Genomic DNA, 16,697 nt, shown 5'->3' with positions numbered 1-16,697 from the left:
TTATCTATAATCTCCAATGAGTCTTTAACTGTTTTTCCTCCATCAGTTTCCCTTGGGCAGAATTTGATTTGACATGACTAAGCCCCATTCTAATTCCTTCTTTGTTGTTAAGCAGTTTGAAGTTTGTGTCTCTTTTTATTTATACTTGGTTCAAGTTTTTTTTTTTTTATTTTTTTTTAACAATTTTCTCTGAAGGGGAAAAGTATCAGGGATTATCTGATTGTCAGTTTTGTTGTTCTTTGGCTAAAAACATTCATCTTTGAGAAAATGTGGAGGCTGATCATCTCTTTCTCTGGAGACCTTAACGGAGTCAACCTTTACAATTCTTTTCGGTGACCTTCTAAATTTTTCAAGGAATAAAGGCCCATGTGCTCTATCTTTTTATTATTATTGTTGTAAACTGTATGTAACATAAAATGTACCATTTTCACCCTTTTGAAGTGTACAGTTCAGTGCCATGAAGTATAATCACATTGTTGTGTAACCATCATTACCAGAACACGTTTCATCGTCCCGGACTGAAACTCTGTACCCATGAAACGCCAACTCCCTCTAACCCCCTCTGCCCAGCCTCTGGTACCCAGCGTTCCACATTGTGTCTCTATGAATGTGTCTATTCAAGGGACCTCATACACGCTCTACTCCTGTGTCTCAAACTACCTCACACTCAGCGCGTCCAGAACTAGACGTCATCTTCCCACACTCCTCCTCTCTCTAGTCTATCTCAGAGAATCGCACCAGTCTTCACCCAGTTTCTAAAGCCTCAGTCAGTCCTACGCCTGTCCAACCCTCTCCTCTCTCCATCTCACTACCACGGTCTCTGCCTTCCTCCAGGCTGGCACAATCTTCTCCCGAGTTGGCTACACCTGTCTCCTAACTCATCTCCCCATCTCCCAGCCTCCAGCCCCTTCCCTGCATGGGAAGCCCTCTTTCTTTCTTTCTTCTTTTGGCTATGTTGGGTCTTCGTTGCTGGGCTTTCTCTAGCTGCGGCGAGCAGGGGGCTACTCTTCGTTGCGGTGCGCGGGCTTCTCACCGCGGTGGCTTCTCTTGTTGCGGAGCACGGGCTCTAGGCGCGTGGGCTTCAGTAGTTGTGGCTCGCGGGCTCTAGAGCGCAGGCTCAGTAGTTGTGGCGCACGGGCTTAGTTGCTCCGCCGCATGTGGGATCTTCCCGGACCAGGGATCAAATCTGTGTCCCCTGCATCGGCAGGCGGATTCTTAACCACTGCGCCACCAGGGAAGCCCTAGGAAGCCCTCTTTCTAAAATGCAAATCTGACCCTGTCACTCTCTGGCTGAAAACCCTCACTAGCTCCCCGTTACTGGTAGGATAAAGTCCTACAAAGCCCTGAGATGACTTATGAGGCCCTTAATTACATCACCCCTGCTGACCTCCTCAGCTTCATCACAAGTCTTTGCTTCTTTCCTTTACCTCCCACCCTAGTCCTAGAAGGATGGAATCTCTTTTCTGCTTCTGTAATACCTATGCACCCTCCCGCCACAGAGAGCTCGCACCTGCTGTTCCCTCTGTAACTCTACTCTCTCATCCGCTTTCCCCAGCTTACTTCTTACTACTCACCCTTCAGGCCTCAGCCTAATAACGATGGAGGCTGCTGACATTCACCGAGCAATTGCTATGAGCTGGGCTCTGCTCTGTGCTCTTTTCGCGTATTCCATTTATTTAGTCCTCATAACAGCCTGCTAGAGGAACGGTAAGGCTATCATTATCCCCGTTGTATAGATAAGGAGAAATTCCGAAACATGCCCAAAGTTACACAGCTATTACGTAGCAGAACCAAGATTGACACCTCAGCTGTCAGGTCCAGGCCTGTCTTCTTAACCACTGAGCTGCCAGGCCCCCTATGAGGTTATGTCACTTCCTCCAGGATGTTTTCTCTGATTGTTTACTTCTATGTGCCTGTCCTCTTCCATCACTGTGAATTTCTGCTCTCATGAAACTTAACAAACTGTACTAATTGTGTGTTTCCACTGCTTGTGACAATTGCTTGTGATTCCTTATTACGATTCTTATAATAATAGGACATTTAAGGAGGACAAGGATGTTTGGTTTTTTTTTTTTTGATCAGTGCCTGGTAAGTGGCAGGTACACAGTATATATTTTCAGTGAATGAATAATACTCTAAGAGCTATAAATGGATGAGAACAAGAGAGTCCCAGGAACAGCTGAGGAAAATAATCTAGAAATATCTAGAAAAACAATCACTGTTTCTCCCACTCAGAGAGAGGAAATAAAGGTTAAAAAAAGAAAAAGGGTGGGGAATCTGGGGAGAGAAAAGATCTCTGATTGATGTGGAAAAGTTATTTCTAGAAAGCTGGGGAAAAATGTACATATGACTTTCAACCTTCAGATAAGATAAAAATATTTACTGTAGAAACCAAATCCTTGAATTATATTCAAGGGACACGTGGGTATTTTGGAAAGCTTTTGCTGAGTTCTTTTTTTTTTTTTTTTTCTTCTGTTTTCAGGATTGAGTTAATAATCCCAAAACAGACATCTCTGTACAATTAGGGTTAGTTATAGATCCTTCAGAACTTGAATACATGCTAAAGCTACCTTTGAGAAGCAAAAATACTATCAGCTTTTGGAAAATATGTTTCTTACCTCCTTAGGATACTAACATGTCACTCGGGTTATTTGGAAAGAGCAGGTATTAAATGCTGCCTCTGAATATCAGAGATTTCATTTCTTTCTCATGAGTTAAAACAGACCTTTCAATGGCTGATGGCAGGCTGAGGGCTTTATACTCAGCTGTGTGCTTGTCCATTTCATTTCAGGCTCCTTGTAGGAAAGATCGGGAGCTACGTTTGCTGTATATCTCCTGACACCATCTACTACTTTGTGCTGGACGCTTTTCTAGGCACTGGGGAGAGAAGAGATACAAAAAAAAAACCCTGCCTGCTTAAGCTTACTTTCTTAAAGTGTATGATTTACCCACAGAGCTCCTGACTTAGGTGTCTGGGGTTTGTTTGCCTTTTCTTTGTTTTGGTTTTGGCTCTTGGTTTTTCTCAACCATGTGGAAAGAATGGACAGGAGGTGGTTTCTGAAACGTATCCTTGAAAAGTCACATACTTCCTTAAATGAAATTTCGATAGAGCTGACAGATGGATAAGTGGTCCTCGTATTTGGAACCCTCTTCCGTGGTCCTCTCATGGGGTCCTTTGTGAAAGTCCTCAGTTTGCAAGCTTATCTTTGGGAATGAGGCTGACAGGTAATATCAGTAGCAGTTAACAAGTTTGAGTGAAATAATGAATGAACATATGTAGCTATTACCAAAGGCAAGGAGCAGGGCCATAGGGACATAAGGTTTTGAAAGATGGAAAAGGGCTCAGGCTGGAGATCCAGCTGTGGATTTCTAGCCTGAAGACACAAGGGAGAGCTGTGAGCAGAGGACGCGAGTCCGAAGATAAACCTCCTTTACTTTCCCCTCCGTCGGGCGTAACTTTTTTTTTTTTTAATGCTACCACATAGAAATGACTTTTAATTCTTTCCACTCAGTTTATATATCCTTGCAGACTATTTTCTCTACCCACACATACACACCTCCATCTCTACGTCTACGTTTCATAGACTATCTTTCCAGATCAACACTCATAGATATAACACATCCTTTGTAATTCTGGCATAATATTCCGCTGTAAAGATCCATTAATTTAAACACAGGAACATTTATAATAACACAAACATAGGCTAATAACTCCTTTTCCACTAGATTTCACTGTTTTCCTTTCATTTGTTTTTCACATAAACATAGGACAGAAGACTAGAAAGCAAAACACCACAATCTCAGTTTTTTCCACTAAACTGAAACCAGTGTTGAATCACAATCTTGTTCTTGCTAAAATAAACAATATTTTAAACACAAACACAAATGCTGCAATAAATATAACCCTTATTTTCCCTTGTGTACTAAATTCCCATTACGGTACAAATAACAGGCTTTGGCAATGGACTCAAAATTGCAGTTAAAGATCCAGATCATCTCCTAAAATTATTCTTTGAACCTCAAAGAAATCTCCAAAATGAATGAACAATAATCAAAAAATTATTCCTGAGCTATCAGATGCTCCTGGTGCCAGTTAAACAAAGCAGTTTTCAAGAACTGGGGCCCCATAAGAAATACACTAACACCACCTCATACAATCGGCAAAACAGTAGTCTCCCCAAATCTTCCCCTTAAAAATTACATCATCCTCAAAAACTTCAAAAAAGAACTATCATATGATCCAGCAATGCCACTTCTGTGTATATATACAAAGGAAATAAAATCAGTATCTCAACTGATATCTGCACATCCATGTTCACAGCAGCACCACTCACAATAGCCAAGAGGTGGAAACAACCCAGATGGCCGTCAGCGGGTGAACAGATGAACAATATACAGTACACACACACAAGGGAATATTATTCAGCCTTAAGGAAGGAAATTCTGCCACGTGCTACAACATGGATGGCCCTTAAGGACGTCAGGCTATAAGTAAAATAAGCCCGTTGGGTGTGACCTTGAGACCTTACCCAGCACATAGTTCTAAGTGCCTCTTCACACTTGAGTTTTTAGACATTCTAATCAGAACAGGATATGGGGCAAGACGGGAGGTGAAAAGCAGTGGGTAAGCGTAAAAAAGTGTTCTCTTCCCATCTTACGTATTTATAGGATTGAACTAAGATTGGGTGTGTAATCTCAAAATGGAACCATGGTATGGAGAAATCTGTGTCCAAAGCAGTTCTCTTGCAGATGGTCATTGGGTTGTAGGATAATCTATAATATACATCTTGCTGTCATTTCATGTTTGCAAAAATTAATTTGTTTAGTCACGTTTAATTATCCATGATCTTCATGGCCCAAATGGAACATGAACAGTAGTGCAAATCATTTCAAAAATGTTCATATAGGGCTTCCCTGGTGGCGCAGTGGTTGAGAATCCGCCTGCCGATGCAGGAGACACGGGTTCGTGCCCTGGTCCGGGAAGATCCCACGTGCCGCGGAGCAACTAAGCCCGTGAGCCATGGCCGCTGCGCCTGCGCGTCCGGAGCCTGTGCTCCGCAATGGGAGAGGCCACAACAGTGAGAGGCCCGCATACCGCAAAAAAAAAAAAAAAAAAAAAAAAAAAAATGTTCATATAAATAGTCTACTAAGCATTTTCAGGGACTTCCCTGGCGGTCCAGTGGTTAAGACTCAGCGCTTCCACTGCAGGGGGTGCAGGTTCAATCCCTGGTCAGGGAACTAAGATTCCACATGCCACGCAGAGCGCCCCCCCCCAAAAAAAAAGAAAATATATATATATATATATATATGTGTGTGTGTGTATATATATATACACACACACATATACACACACACACATATATATATATATATTCTACTAAGCATTTTCTTCCTCAATGAAACACAACAAATGTGTCTACCCGTCCAACACGTTTCTTCTTAAAATTAAACGTTGGTCTTTTCTCACAAGCTTCTCTCCTGAGCTGATGGTCGCACATGAACCCTTGGGCTCAGGCACTCACACGGGTGTTTGAAATCAAGAGAAGCTGTGGCCCGCGCGGCATTGCTTTTGCGACAGGATGTCGTTTATCCCGCCCCTGACTCCACCCTGGTGTTTCTTTCCCGTTGCAGGCACTGCGACCACTGAGCTGTGAGTACGAGATGGCCAATGTCACCCGAATGGTGGTGTGTGACCTCGGGAACCCTATGGTGGCTGGAACGAACGTAAGAGAAAACCAGAGGCACTTATGACTGATTTCTAATTGAATTTTTAAGAGGACTAGTGGGAAGCCCCGCCCCCCACCCCGCCGTCCGCGCGCAGCAGTTTAGCACCTGGCAACTAGAGCCAGCTGGGCGGGAAGTCCCCAGGGCGGTGGGGTTTTAATCACAACCCACACTGAGTGGACCATCTGAGCTAAAGTACACAAAATGATGAGGACTTTCATATGCCTTTCTTTTGACATCAGCCTTACATGTCTTCAGCCTCAACAAATCTCTAAAAACTATTTTTTTTACTATAGATTTTTTTCTTTGAATTTCACTACAAATGTTTTCTTTGAATCCAAGAAGAACTACAATGTAAAGGATTTAAGAAATAACAGAATTAAGAATTTTAGCAAAGATGATTAAACTTTTTTTTTTTTTTAATTTTTGTGGTACACGGGCATCTCCCCGGGCCAGGGCACGAACCCACATCCCCCGCATCGGCAGGCGGATTCTCAACCACTGCGCCACCAGGGAAGCCCAAATTTTTACTTTAGATATACCTCCCATGTGAATATCATTCACAGTGTTTTCCTGTTAAAATATTACCATAATGCAGGTTTTAAAACAGCTTTACCAGGTATGTATTTTCCATGCATCTTTACTTGATAAAGAATAATGCAGAAAATTGTTTATAGCAAGAAAAAAGAAAGGATCAATCATGATCTGTAACAGGCTTATGAAAGAATAAGGAGTCTTCTCTTTCTTTGTTTCCAGATTTAGGAACTTCCCATTCAGAATTACTTGTGGTCAATAAATTCATTTTATGCCATTACAGTTTAAGTATACACAGAGTAACTCCTTGTAATAAATATCACAGTAGAAATCATTATTTTATGGAGTCATAAATCAGGAAAAAAACCCAGAAATGTGCAAATACTACGTAATTGTTACAAATTAAACATATGTATTCCTCCGTTTTTTTTTTTTTTTCGTGGTACGCGGGCCTCTCACTTGTGGCCTCTCCCGTTGCGGAGCACAGGCTCCGGACGCGCAGGCTCAGCGGCCACGGCTCACGGGCCCAGCCGCTCCGCGGCACGTGGGATCCTCCCGGACCGGGACACGAACCCGCGTCCCCTGCATCGCCAGGCGGACTCTCAACCACTGAGCCACCAGGGAAGCCCTGCATGCCTCTGTTTTAAAGTAGATGCTTATGATTCATTGATAATGAAATGGCCGTTGGAAAAAACCTTCCTGGAAATGTGTTAAGTGTGTAGGTTTGTATTAGAACAGCTTCCCAAAGCGTCTTCCAGGGTGTTAATCCTTTGAGGCAAGCCTTTAAAAAGGAGTCCCATGGGGGGCTTCCCTTCCCTGGTGGCGCAGTGGTTGAGAGTCCGCCTGCCGATGCGGGGGACGCGGGTTCGTACCCCGGTCCGGGAGGATCCCACGTGCCGCGGAGCGGCTGGGCCCGTGAGCCGTGGCTGCTGCGCCTGCGCGTCCGGAGCCTGTGCTCCGCAACGGGAGAGGCCACAGCGGTGAGAGGCCCGCGTACCGCAAAAAAAAAAAAAAAAAAAAAAAGGGAGCCCTATAGTCACAGCTGAGAATCACATCCTCCCCTGGGACATTCATGCCCATTTCATTTTAAAGGTGCTGAGAAGTTCTGCAGTGAGGAAACCTTCTAGCCCAGTGTTTCTCATATTTATTTGAGCCTCTGAAACTTTCTATCCAGTAACACCTGTTCCCAGTTTATAATCTAGGATATTGTGCTAAAATAATATGTTTGCCTTTTTATATTCTAAATTATCATTCCGTTCATCCTGGGTATTTAAAAGATATGCCAAGCTGTAGTCTAGCAAACTCACTTCTTGGGTCAAAAAAGTAAATATTTAAATGAAAGATAAATGTTTATAATAGACTTTTATTAACTAACATGTATTGATTGCCCTCTGTGTTATAATTCCATCACCGGGTGTTCTGTGTGTGTTATCTCATTTAATTTTCACAACTGCCAACAATCCTATGAGTCAGGTATTTCTCCTGTGTTACGGATGAGGAAACTGAGACTCAGAGAAATCAAACGAGTTACCCAAAGTCTCACATAATGAAGAACAGAACCAGGATTCGAACCAGGCCTGAACAAAAAGCCCACGTTCTAGCAGGTCTGCAAAAATTGGATAAAAACTAATGAATAACAGATGAGATTTTTCAACAAAGCCATGAAAGATAGAATGGGATGTCTAAGCTGAGACATTAGAACATTTTTCATTAGAATCCTTTCATCCAGAAGCTAATAAATCCTTTGGCTAGTTTTCAAGAAAAATTCAGCCACCCAATTTGATAGGAAAAGGTCTACCTAAGGCCAGACAGCAATGAATTGGCATGGTGGCAATGGTGTTAGCATCTATAGATGGCCGGGCACTCGTTCCTTTTTCAGTAGTAAAAGTGTTAAATCCAGACCAGAGGTCATCTAAGGTCATCAATAACTAAGGATAATCTTGGAACAAAAAGTGGACACCAGTGTTGTTCAAAGTGGAGGGTAAAAATGGCAGTGTGGTCTTAGCCACAAACGTCTTTTTGTGAAAAGATGTCAATCCATTTTACCAGCAAATAATCTTCAGAAGTCAAGGAAGTAAATTGTTTGTATTCGTTTATCTCTGAGGTCTATAGCAGAAGAAACCTAATAGCTTTCTTATCTCACCCTTGAATGCCCTTAAACACATCAAATTTTACTGCATTCTGTTTTGTTATAAAATGCTTTGATTTATTTACTTCTTCATTTTGTACTTCTAAAAGAATACTCTTAATGGGTTGTAGTAAAATTCCAAATGTAAAAGTAGTCCTAACTATTAAAAAGCATCACAAATTGCCACGATTAATTATCCCAGTCCTGATATTTCTTAAGAAGTCGTTTTCAAGTGCCTTTTTATTTTAACAAAGCATTCAAGGTTGCATTCAGAACCTTACTTCTGATTTGTAAGTAGTAACATCATTTTCATATCATAGCTTTAGTAATGTAAAATATTTATATACCGATAAGATTTGTAAAAATTCACGAAGTCTCTCTAATAGGATAATTTTTTTAAAATAGTGCCTCAACAAAGGCTCTTTAGAATCAGTGCCCAGAGATCTGGCTTTTGGTTCTAGTTAAGAACATATGTCTCTTATCAGTATGAAATTGTCACACCTTTAGGGTATCCTCATCTCGTGCTGAATAATAAAAGACCAACATTAAACAGGCCTCCCCACAATACAGTAAGCTCCGCATCACTGGAAGTGTGCAAACAAGGGCACACTCTTTTTCACCATTTTTAATTACACCCCTTCTATATGCCTGGTGCTAAACTAGAGTCTGATAATATCGAGATGAAAATGTACAATCCCCATTCCATGAGAAACTTAAAATTTAGCAATATCATAGGTTGAGTCATGGGTGAGTAGCAAAGGAGACAGAGAATAAAGAGAACATTTCTGCCTGACCTGGCCTGTGGGCTTGGAGGGTGTATTGCAGGAGGATCCCTTGTCCTGAGTTTTGACACGTGAGTAGGAGTTCTGCAAGTAGAAAAAGCAGGAAAAGACTTTAAAAAGTTTCTAAAGAAGAGAGAAGCGCATGTGCAAAGCCCCAGAGGTCTGACAGAAAATTGCACATTTGGAATTATAAAGGAATTCATCCTGGCTGGGGCATAAGGATGTATAGGCTTGATAATTAGGCACACCCTAATTATTATCCCAGTTTCTCCATTGACCAGCAGTGATACCTTGGGCAAGTCACACTGAGATGGGAGAAGACCTGTTTGTAGGAATGTTGGGAGCAATGCAATGATATGGTATATATGTAAAGCCACCAGGGCAGCACCTGGCTTGCAGCTTATTCGGTAAGGGCTAGTGAAATGATGATTTATGATAAAAATGATGGTTTATTATTCGTTCATATTATTACTGGTTCATAATAACACGAGTTTGATTGCTGGTTTGATTCTCATAGTGTAGTGGCTGTGAGTTCCAGATTGTGGAGTTGGCTTGTAGCGATTTCAGTTCCAAATCTAGAGTTTATTTGCTCTGCACCTGGAACAAGGCACTTAATCTCCCTAATCCTCAGATTGCTGCTGGACTGTAAAATGTCAGCATTCACAGTATATACCTCGTAGTGTGGATGTTGTGATTACATGAGACACTGCATATAAGGCTTAGTACAGTGCATGAGAGCCTAAGTAATATAATTACATGTCTTAGCTATTATTTTTACTTCCTTATTTATATTGTCATTGGATTCACTTTTCTCCAGGTTTCTAAAAAGCTGTTTTCAAACTATAAAAATATTAAGAACAGTTTTAAAACTTTGGAAAAGAAAGAAAGGTGGAAAAAATAATCCATACACTCACAACCTTAACTGCAGCATATTATCCTGGTATATTTTCTTACAAGACACCCTCACCCCTGTACAGTAATTTTTCCACCGGTAGCCTTTAAAAACCATAGGTGAAACCATGGCACATACAACTTTGCAACCTTTTTTCTTTTTTGACCATAGTTACATTAGAAGCATTTTCTACATGGCATAGGCTTCACAGATGTAACTTCAATGATGACATAAATGTCCATCAAACAGAATTATCACAGTTTTCTAAATCAATCTCTTCTCGTATATTTAGGTTGTTTTTAATTTAGCACATAAAGAAGGTGGCAGGAAAAGAGTTGATAGGAGGATAAATGAAGAGAGGGAACCACAATGTGTAGGGACTCACATCGCCTGGGCCCCGAAGTCTCAGCTACCCCAAGGTAGAAGCAGAAAAAGGGACAGCTGCCTAGGGTGGGGATTTGCAGGGATGACTTAAAAAGATTTCTATGCTGTGTATAAGGTTCCTCCCATGTAATAAACTTAGTGTCTTGTGATTCTTTTTTTTTTTTTTTAGTCTTCTCTGGGCCTCCGATTTGCAGTTCCACGACTTGAGAAAACAAACATAAGCATTAACTTCGATCTCCAAATCAGAAGGTTAGACCTTTACATGCCTGAAATATCATCAGCACTCAGTAGTAAAGAGAATCCATGGTGAAATGAATGCCCTCATCAAGCTCCTTCACCTTAAACATTCTTCTGAAATTAGAACCCAGACATTCACAGACCATTTTTCCTTTGTTTCTCAGTTATTAGTTATTTTAGTTTTTTTTTCCTTTTTCTTTTTTTCTTTTTCTTTTTTTTTTTTTTTTGGCTTTTGAAAAAGAGATCCATTCTGCAGGCCAAGGTGTGAGAGTAAAATTTTGTCCTGAGCATGCTCCCACCCCACCCGCTCCTCCGTCTTTCTTCTTTCTGATGCACATGGCTTTTCCCACCCTGCGCCTGTACCCCTACCACATCCTGCCATTCTCTCTGCTGGGGGTCAACTAATCCCTGAGAACAAAATTAATGCAAAAAAAAAAAAAAAAGCATAGATTTTGAGCTTGCGATCTTGAGATCCAACTTTTCAAGGATGAATGAGTCTCTGATGGTTTAATTGTAAGCAGCAAGGCAGGGCGCAGGTAAGAGCATATATTCAGAAGGCAGGGCCTTCTCTGGCAACTCTAAGCCAAACCCTGAAGGGAGCTGCCCCTTTTTTCTAAGGCTGACTCTGCCCCAGGATTCAAGTGTGACTTTACCTTGTCTCTGTCTATTCTGTTTGCTCCTTCATGGCTGACAATAATATTTCATGAGTTAAAAGACCTACAGAGAGCAATGTGTCATGAGGGCCAGGGATTCCCAAGTGTGGACTTAAACCCTTTAGCCAGTAAGGGAATCAATGTAATGGCTCTAGACCTGCATGAAGGGAAAAGGATATTGAATGGAATATATCAGAGTTCCTGAAAAATTCCTTTCAGATACATGTAAATGTGTGTCGTAAGACATCCTGTAGGATGTATATAAATATATATGTGTGCGTGTATACATATACACGCAATTTTAAGTTTGAAAAACTTTTAAAAGCTTGAAAATCACTGATATAGACAGCACATGCTCAGTGTATTCAACCCTTGTTCTAATATAACAATGACTCTGAAGTCAGTACCTACACTTCGGTTCTCAAATACTGGTGTGCAAGCTGACTAATCTCTAAACTTACCTTCTGTCCTGCAAGAAGTGAAGTTATTAGAGTGTGATGACGTTTAGAGTAATTACTTTACACAACGGATCACTTTCTAATAGCTACTTCAGTTAGAGATTTACGATTTTTAAAAATATATATATATATAATCCCGGACCTCCTTGGTGGCCTAGTGGATAAGAATCCGCCTGCCAATGCAGGGGACACAGGTGCCATCCCTGGTCCATGAAGAGCCCACGTGCCGTAGAGCAACTGCGCCCTTGCACCACGACTCCTGAGCCTGCGCTCTAGAGCCCGCGAGCCACAACTACTGAAGCCCACGTGCCTAGAGCCCGTGCTCCGCAACAAGAGAAGCCACCGCCATGAGAAGCCCGCGCACCGCAACCAAGAGTAGCCCCCGCTCGCCGCAACTAGAGAAAGCTCGCGCGCAGCAACGAAGACCCAATGCAGCCAAAAATAAATAAATAAATAAAATTTTAAAAAATCTTAAAAAAAATATATATATATATATAATCTCTATAAGAATGTAGTAGATTTTTAAAATCTGCAACCTGTGTCACAAATCATATCCCCTCAACTTTGTGATAGATTTCTAGGAGGGAAGGTTTTCTAACTTAGGTGTTCTTGTCTGACCTTAGTCAGGTCTTTTTCGAATTTAACTTAAATATTTACTGCTGAATCTTAGAGATTTTAAAAACTTTACCCAAATTAGTGATGGGATACAGATGGAATGAATTCAGCTATCATATCCCTTCATTTTACCAAAAGCTTATTAAATCATTTCTTTGTATGTATATAAATGTATATTTTCCAAAAGGCTCAGGTAGTCCTAAATATTTTCATTTGGAAAATCTCCTGTTTGTATTTCTAAGTTTTCAGAAAAAAAAAAAAAGAGAAAAACGAAAAGCACTCCATAGGGAAGGACCACCATCTCTCCAGACACTTCAGTAACCTGAAGTTTCTGTTTTTCACCATCATTGTCTGTAACATTGATCCTGCAATAGCATGAAGCTTTGCATCACTTCAGAAAAAGATACCTATCTCATAAAAGTTGCAGCCTTTAGATAGAAAGTCTGGTACAAAGATGCAAAGCAAATTCCTGATGTTTGCTTCTTACCCTTAATTGCAGTTTCGAATAATAGAATGGATGTAACTAGTAGCTGAATCAAGGAGCAAAGGACACTAAATAATGTTGTAAATGCCTTTCCCCCAAACCATCCTGTAGATTATCATTCAAATAATGAATTTAGCGAGGAAGTGCTGAATTTGATGGAAAATAGAAATGGTCGCATTTTAAACATCCCTCTTCATCTAAAATGGTCCATTATTATATTCCATCCTCAGACACTATAGAAACTCATGACTACTTTAACATTAGCCTGAAAAATACAAAAATGCAGAAATGTAGAAAGAAATGGAGAGGCAACAGCAACATACTAAACATCAAATTCCCAAAACATAGGTTCTAGAGATAAAAGGGGTTTTTTTTGCGGAGCACAGGCTGCGGACGCGCAGGCTCAGCGGCCACGGCTCACGGGCCCAGCCGCTCCGCGGCACGTGGGATCTTCCCGGACCGGGGCACGAACCCGCGTCCCCCGCATCGGCAGGCGGGCTCTCAACCACTGCGCCACCAGGGAAGCCCAAGATAAAAGTATTTGAGAACACTTTTAATATTCAAATACAGTGGTGAGCATTTATCTGCATGCTTTGCTGGCGGGCTCCAAAGATGTACATAAGTGTTTAATGGATGGTTTGTATTCAGTTTAAATGTGCTTAAACCAAAAATAAATTAAACCAAATGCTCTCAAGTCTGAACTCAAGCTTTTGAGCACATTGGCCACCACTACCCACATTTAATATCCTTTTCCACAAATAGAACCCAAAAGAGAAAATTAATAAACTTAAAGTATTTTGTGTCACCAAATGTTTGCATTAACTGATGTCTCCATGCCCCGACTCTATGTGATGTGTAAACATCTTCCTCCCTACTTAGAGCTGGTCTCGGTTTGCGATTGCCATGTACAAACAGATCTTTATGATCATCCTTGAAGCTGCTTCCTCAGTAATGGTGAAATGAACATTGTATTGTTTTGTTGACATTCCAGAGACTGCAGAAAGCATAGAGGGAATGTTAGAAAATAGAAAATAGGAAACAATAAGGAGAAAGAAAATAGCATCGGAGTAATAAGTGAAAAACATGTTTGTCCTTGGCACACGACATAAGCTATAGTCATGGAGAGGAAATTCATCATTTCTTGAGAAGAACTATAGCACCGACAGTATAAATAGCTCAGCATCCAGGGCAGCGATGGGTTGTTTGTTTGAATGGAGCAGTGGTATTAGTGGGGGAGGTTTCCTTCCAGGAAAGAGGTAAAAGATGCATCTAAGTTATACATCCAGCCTGGTGTCTTTTCTTACCAGGAGATTTTGCTGACACCACTGGCTGCAGTACCAAGTGCCCCGGCAAGCCTGTATGACAGAGGGTGATTTTAATTAGCCATTCAGGTCCAGCCTTGGATTCTGCTACTGCTTTTGTGACTTTTCACAACAGCCTCTATAAGCCTCATATTAGACTCCCGTCCCAAGACAATTTCAATGCTTGACATCTATTTACATTTTCAGGATGTTGTCATGTAAATTGTATTATTTAAACCACTTGGAAGCAAAATGCAATAGAATTATAGGATAACTTAAATAAAACTTTTTTCCTATAATTCTAATTTCCACTGTTGCAAAGTAGTAGTGACCGAGAAACTAGAACAAGGTCTGGGTAAAAATGTGGAACAATTAGACTTAAGTTTCCAAACTAAAGAGTTCCCTGTAATGCACTTGGAACCATGAAGTCTGTAACAAGTGGAATTACTTAATGACTTCTTAGTAGTTAGTAAGTCAGAATCCTGCTTTTAAAAAAAAGAACAACAAAACTTTTTAGTGGACTGATCCTCCCCAGATGTGATAATAATAAAGTGGCCTGGCAACTGGGGTTCAAACTTTGGTGAACAAGTCCCTCTAGGCTCATCACAAGCTTAGCAGTGATACCCCTTGGCAGGAAATGAGCCTGACATTTGCCTGTTTATGTCTTTTATGTGTGTTTGCCGTTTAAGTTGCCTTATCAGTATATACAATCGAACGGGACTTTTCAAAAGCATTGTGGGAACAAATCTGTCTCCTCCTGCTTTGAAAGCAGACCTTTATCATATCTTTTCCAGCTCCCACATTTGGAAAGCTTCAAAGGCTAGTCAGGACATGCCCCATTACCATCATCAGTGTGAGAGCTTGTCCATTGCATCTGCATGAGATTTGATGATGAAAAAAGAGGAGGCTTTCTCCTCTTAATGAGACCTGAATATAAACATGACCTGTTAGTGGTGGTGTCATATCCCAGTTTGCTAAAAGCTGCGTTATCCTTTGGAATATCAGGGTGATTTCGATGACAGCCCAGTGAGACAATGAGTGCAAATGGAAGCTGCATCCGAAGCCCAGCTACTGGTCCAGCCTCTTGTGACATGATGTTTTATCTTCCTTACAGCGCTGGTTGCTTGATACATGCATTTTTAAAGTTAAACTTTATATCTAATTATATCTGAGAGAAAGAAACAGCAAACTTAAAAATAATTTTGCCACTGTTCAAAGAAATATCATTAAACGTGCACCTTCTATCTTGAGATTCTTGAGGTACCTGATGAACATATATGTTATCTCCTAACTGTGTTAATCTCCTCCTGGGGTCTTACTTCTTCCCTCCACTGGCCATGCTTCTAACTCACTCCTCACCCCTCACCCGAGTCAGCCAGTGAGCAGGCAGTAAAGTACACTTATTTTAATATTATTTAAGAAATAAACCATAAGGAGGATAAGTTTGCTGCCAGAACAATGTATGGTGTGATGCGTTCCTGAGCCAAACGCAAACACGTTTCCCATCGTGTGCTGCTCTTGGATTATTCATGACAGTTCTTCTTTTATTATTATGGAAAACCAGGAGTTGACTGTGCTGTCCTTTCCCATTTGACGGGCAGTGAACTTGATGCACAGAGAAGTTAAGGAACGTGTCCCCTGTAGAAGCTGGACAAGAACCCAGCTTACTGCCTTTGGGGCTTAGTCATTGCAGCAAAGGCATGTTGGCTTCTCTAGAAATATATTATGTTTTCAGATAAGGTGTCTCCTCATGGAAAGTTATTACATGTCGTTTGCTCAAAAAGGATCTTAGCATTTCCATTTACAAATGGTTACAATTTTGTAGAATGGATATACTTTTGTTTTCCAAATGATCATATTGGTAATGCATGTTGTTCCTCTGATATATAGAAGGGTTTTTTTATGATCGTCTGTGGTAGTAACACGTCTGAGAGAATAAATTTAAATCATATGTCAACTGTATTTTAGTTCCAACAAGGACAACCCAGACAGCAATTTTGTGAGCCTGCAAATCAACATCACTGCTGTAGCTCAAGTAGAAATAAGAGGGTAAGTAATAAACAAGGCATTATAGTAATTATACTTTAATAAAAGCTTTCTGTATAGGAGTTATGATAAAATACTAGTAAAATCTATATGGAATTTTCCTAATGCATTAGAGATCACAGTTCCCTGTGGTCATAAAGTTTCATTCTTTTCAACCCATCGTTAGCTTTCCATTGGTAAGTAGAGTCACCCCTGTATGGTAATGCTAAGGCTATCGAAACAGGAGATCACTTTACTCTCCAAACTGAAAGTTCAGTAATCAAACTATAAAAAACTAGTGATAAGAAGCCAGATAAAATAGGCAACCATGTGATGGCCCAAAAGTCTCACTCCCCCCCCCCCAATTATTTTCACATAGTGAAAATTCAGCCTCACCATACCGCATCTTGAGTTTAAGAAATGGCTAAGTCTTAGATGTGAGGTTTGATGGGCTCTACACTTTGTGTCTTTTTCCTTCTG

The 16,697-nt window shown here is 40.8% G+C and overlaps 1 protein-coding gene across 2 annotated transcripts in view; it reads left to right on the top strand.

Annotated features, from left to right (window-relative positions):
• Positions 1-16,697, top strand: part of ITGA8 (integrin subunit alpha 8) — a 186,308-nt gene that overhangs the window by 110,158 nt on the left and 59,453 nt on the right. For both annotated transcript variants that reach the window (XM_067030489.1, XM_059059167.2), the window contains 3 exons: positions 5,632-5,724; positions 10,614-10,693; positions 16,161-16,241. In XM_067030489.1, coding sequence (XP_066886590.1) covers positions 5,632-5,724; positions 10,614-10,693; positions 16,161-16,241 — 254 coding nt within the window. The remainder of the gene's footprint in view (positions 1-5,631; positions 5,725-10,613; positions 10,694-16,160; positions 16,242-16,697) is intronic.

The sequence above is a fragment of the Kogia breviceps genome, chromosome 3 (genome assembly GCF_026419965.1).
Source record: "Kogia breviceps isolate mKogBre1 chromosome 3, mKogBre1 haplotype 1, whole genome shotgun sequence".
Lineage (NCBI taxonomy): Eukaryota > Metazoa > Chordata > Mammalia > Artiodactyla > Physeteridae > Kogia > Kogia breviceps.
This window is presented reverse-complemented; position numbering and strand designations above follow the sequence as displayed.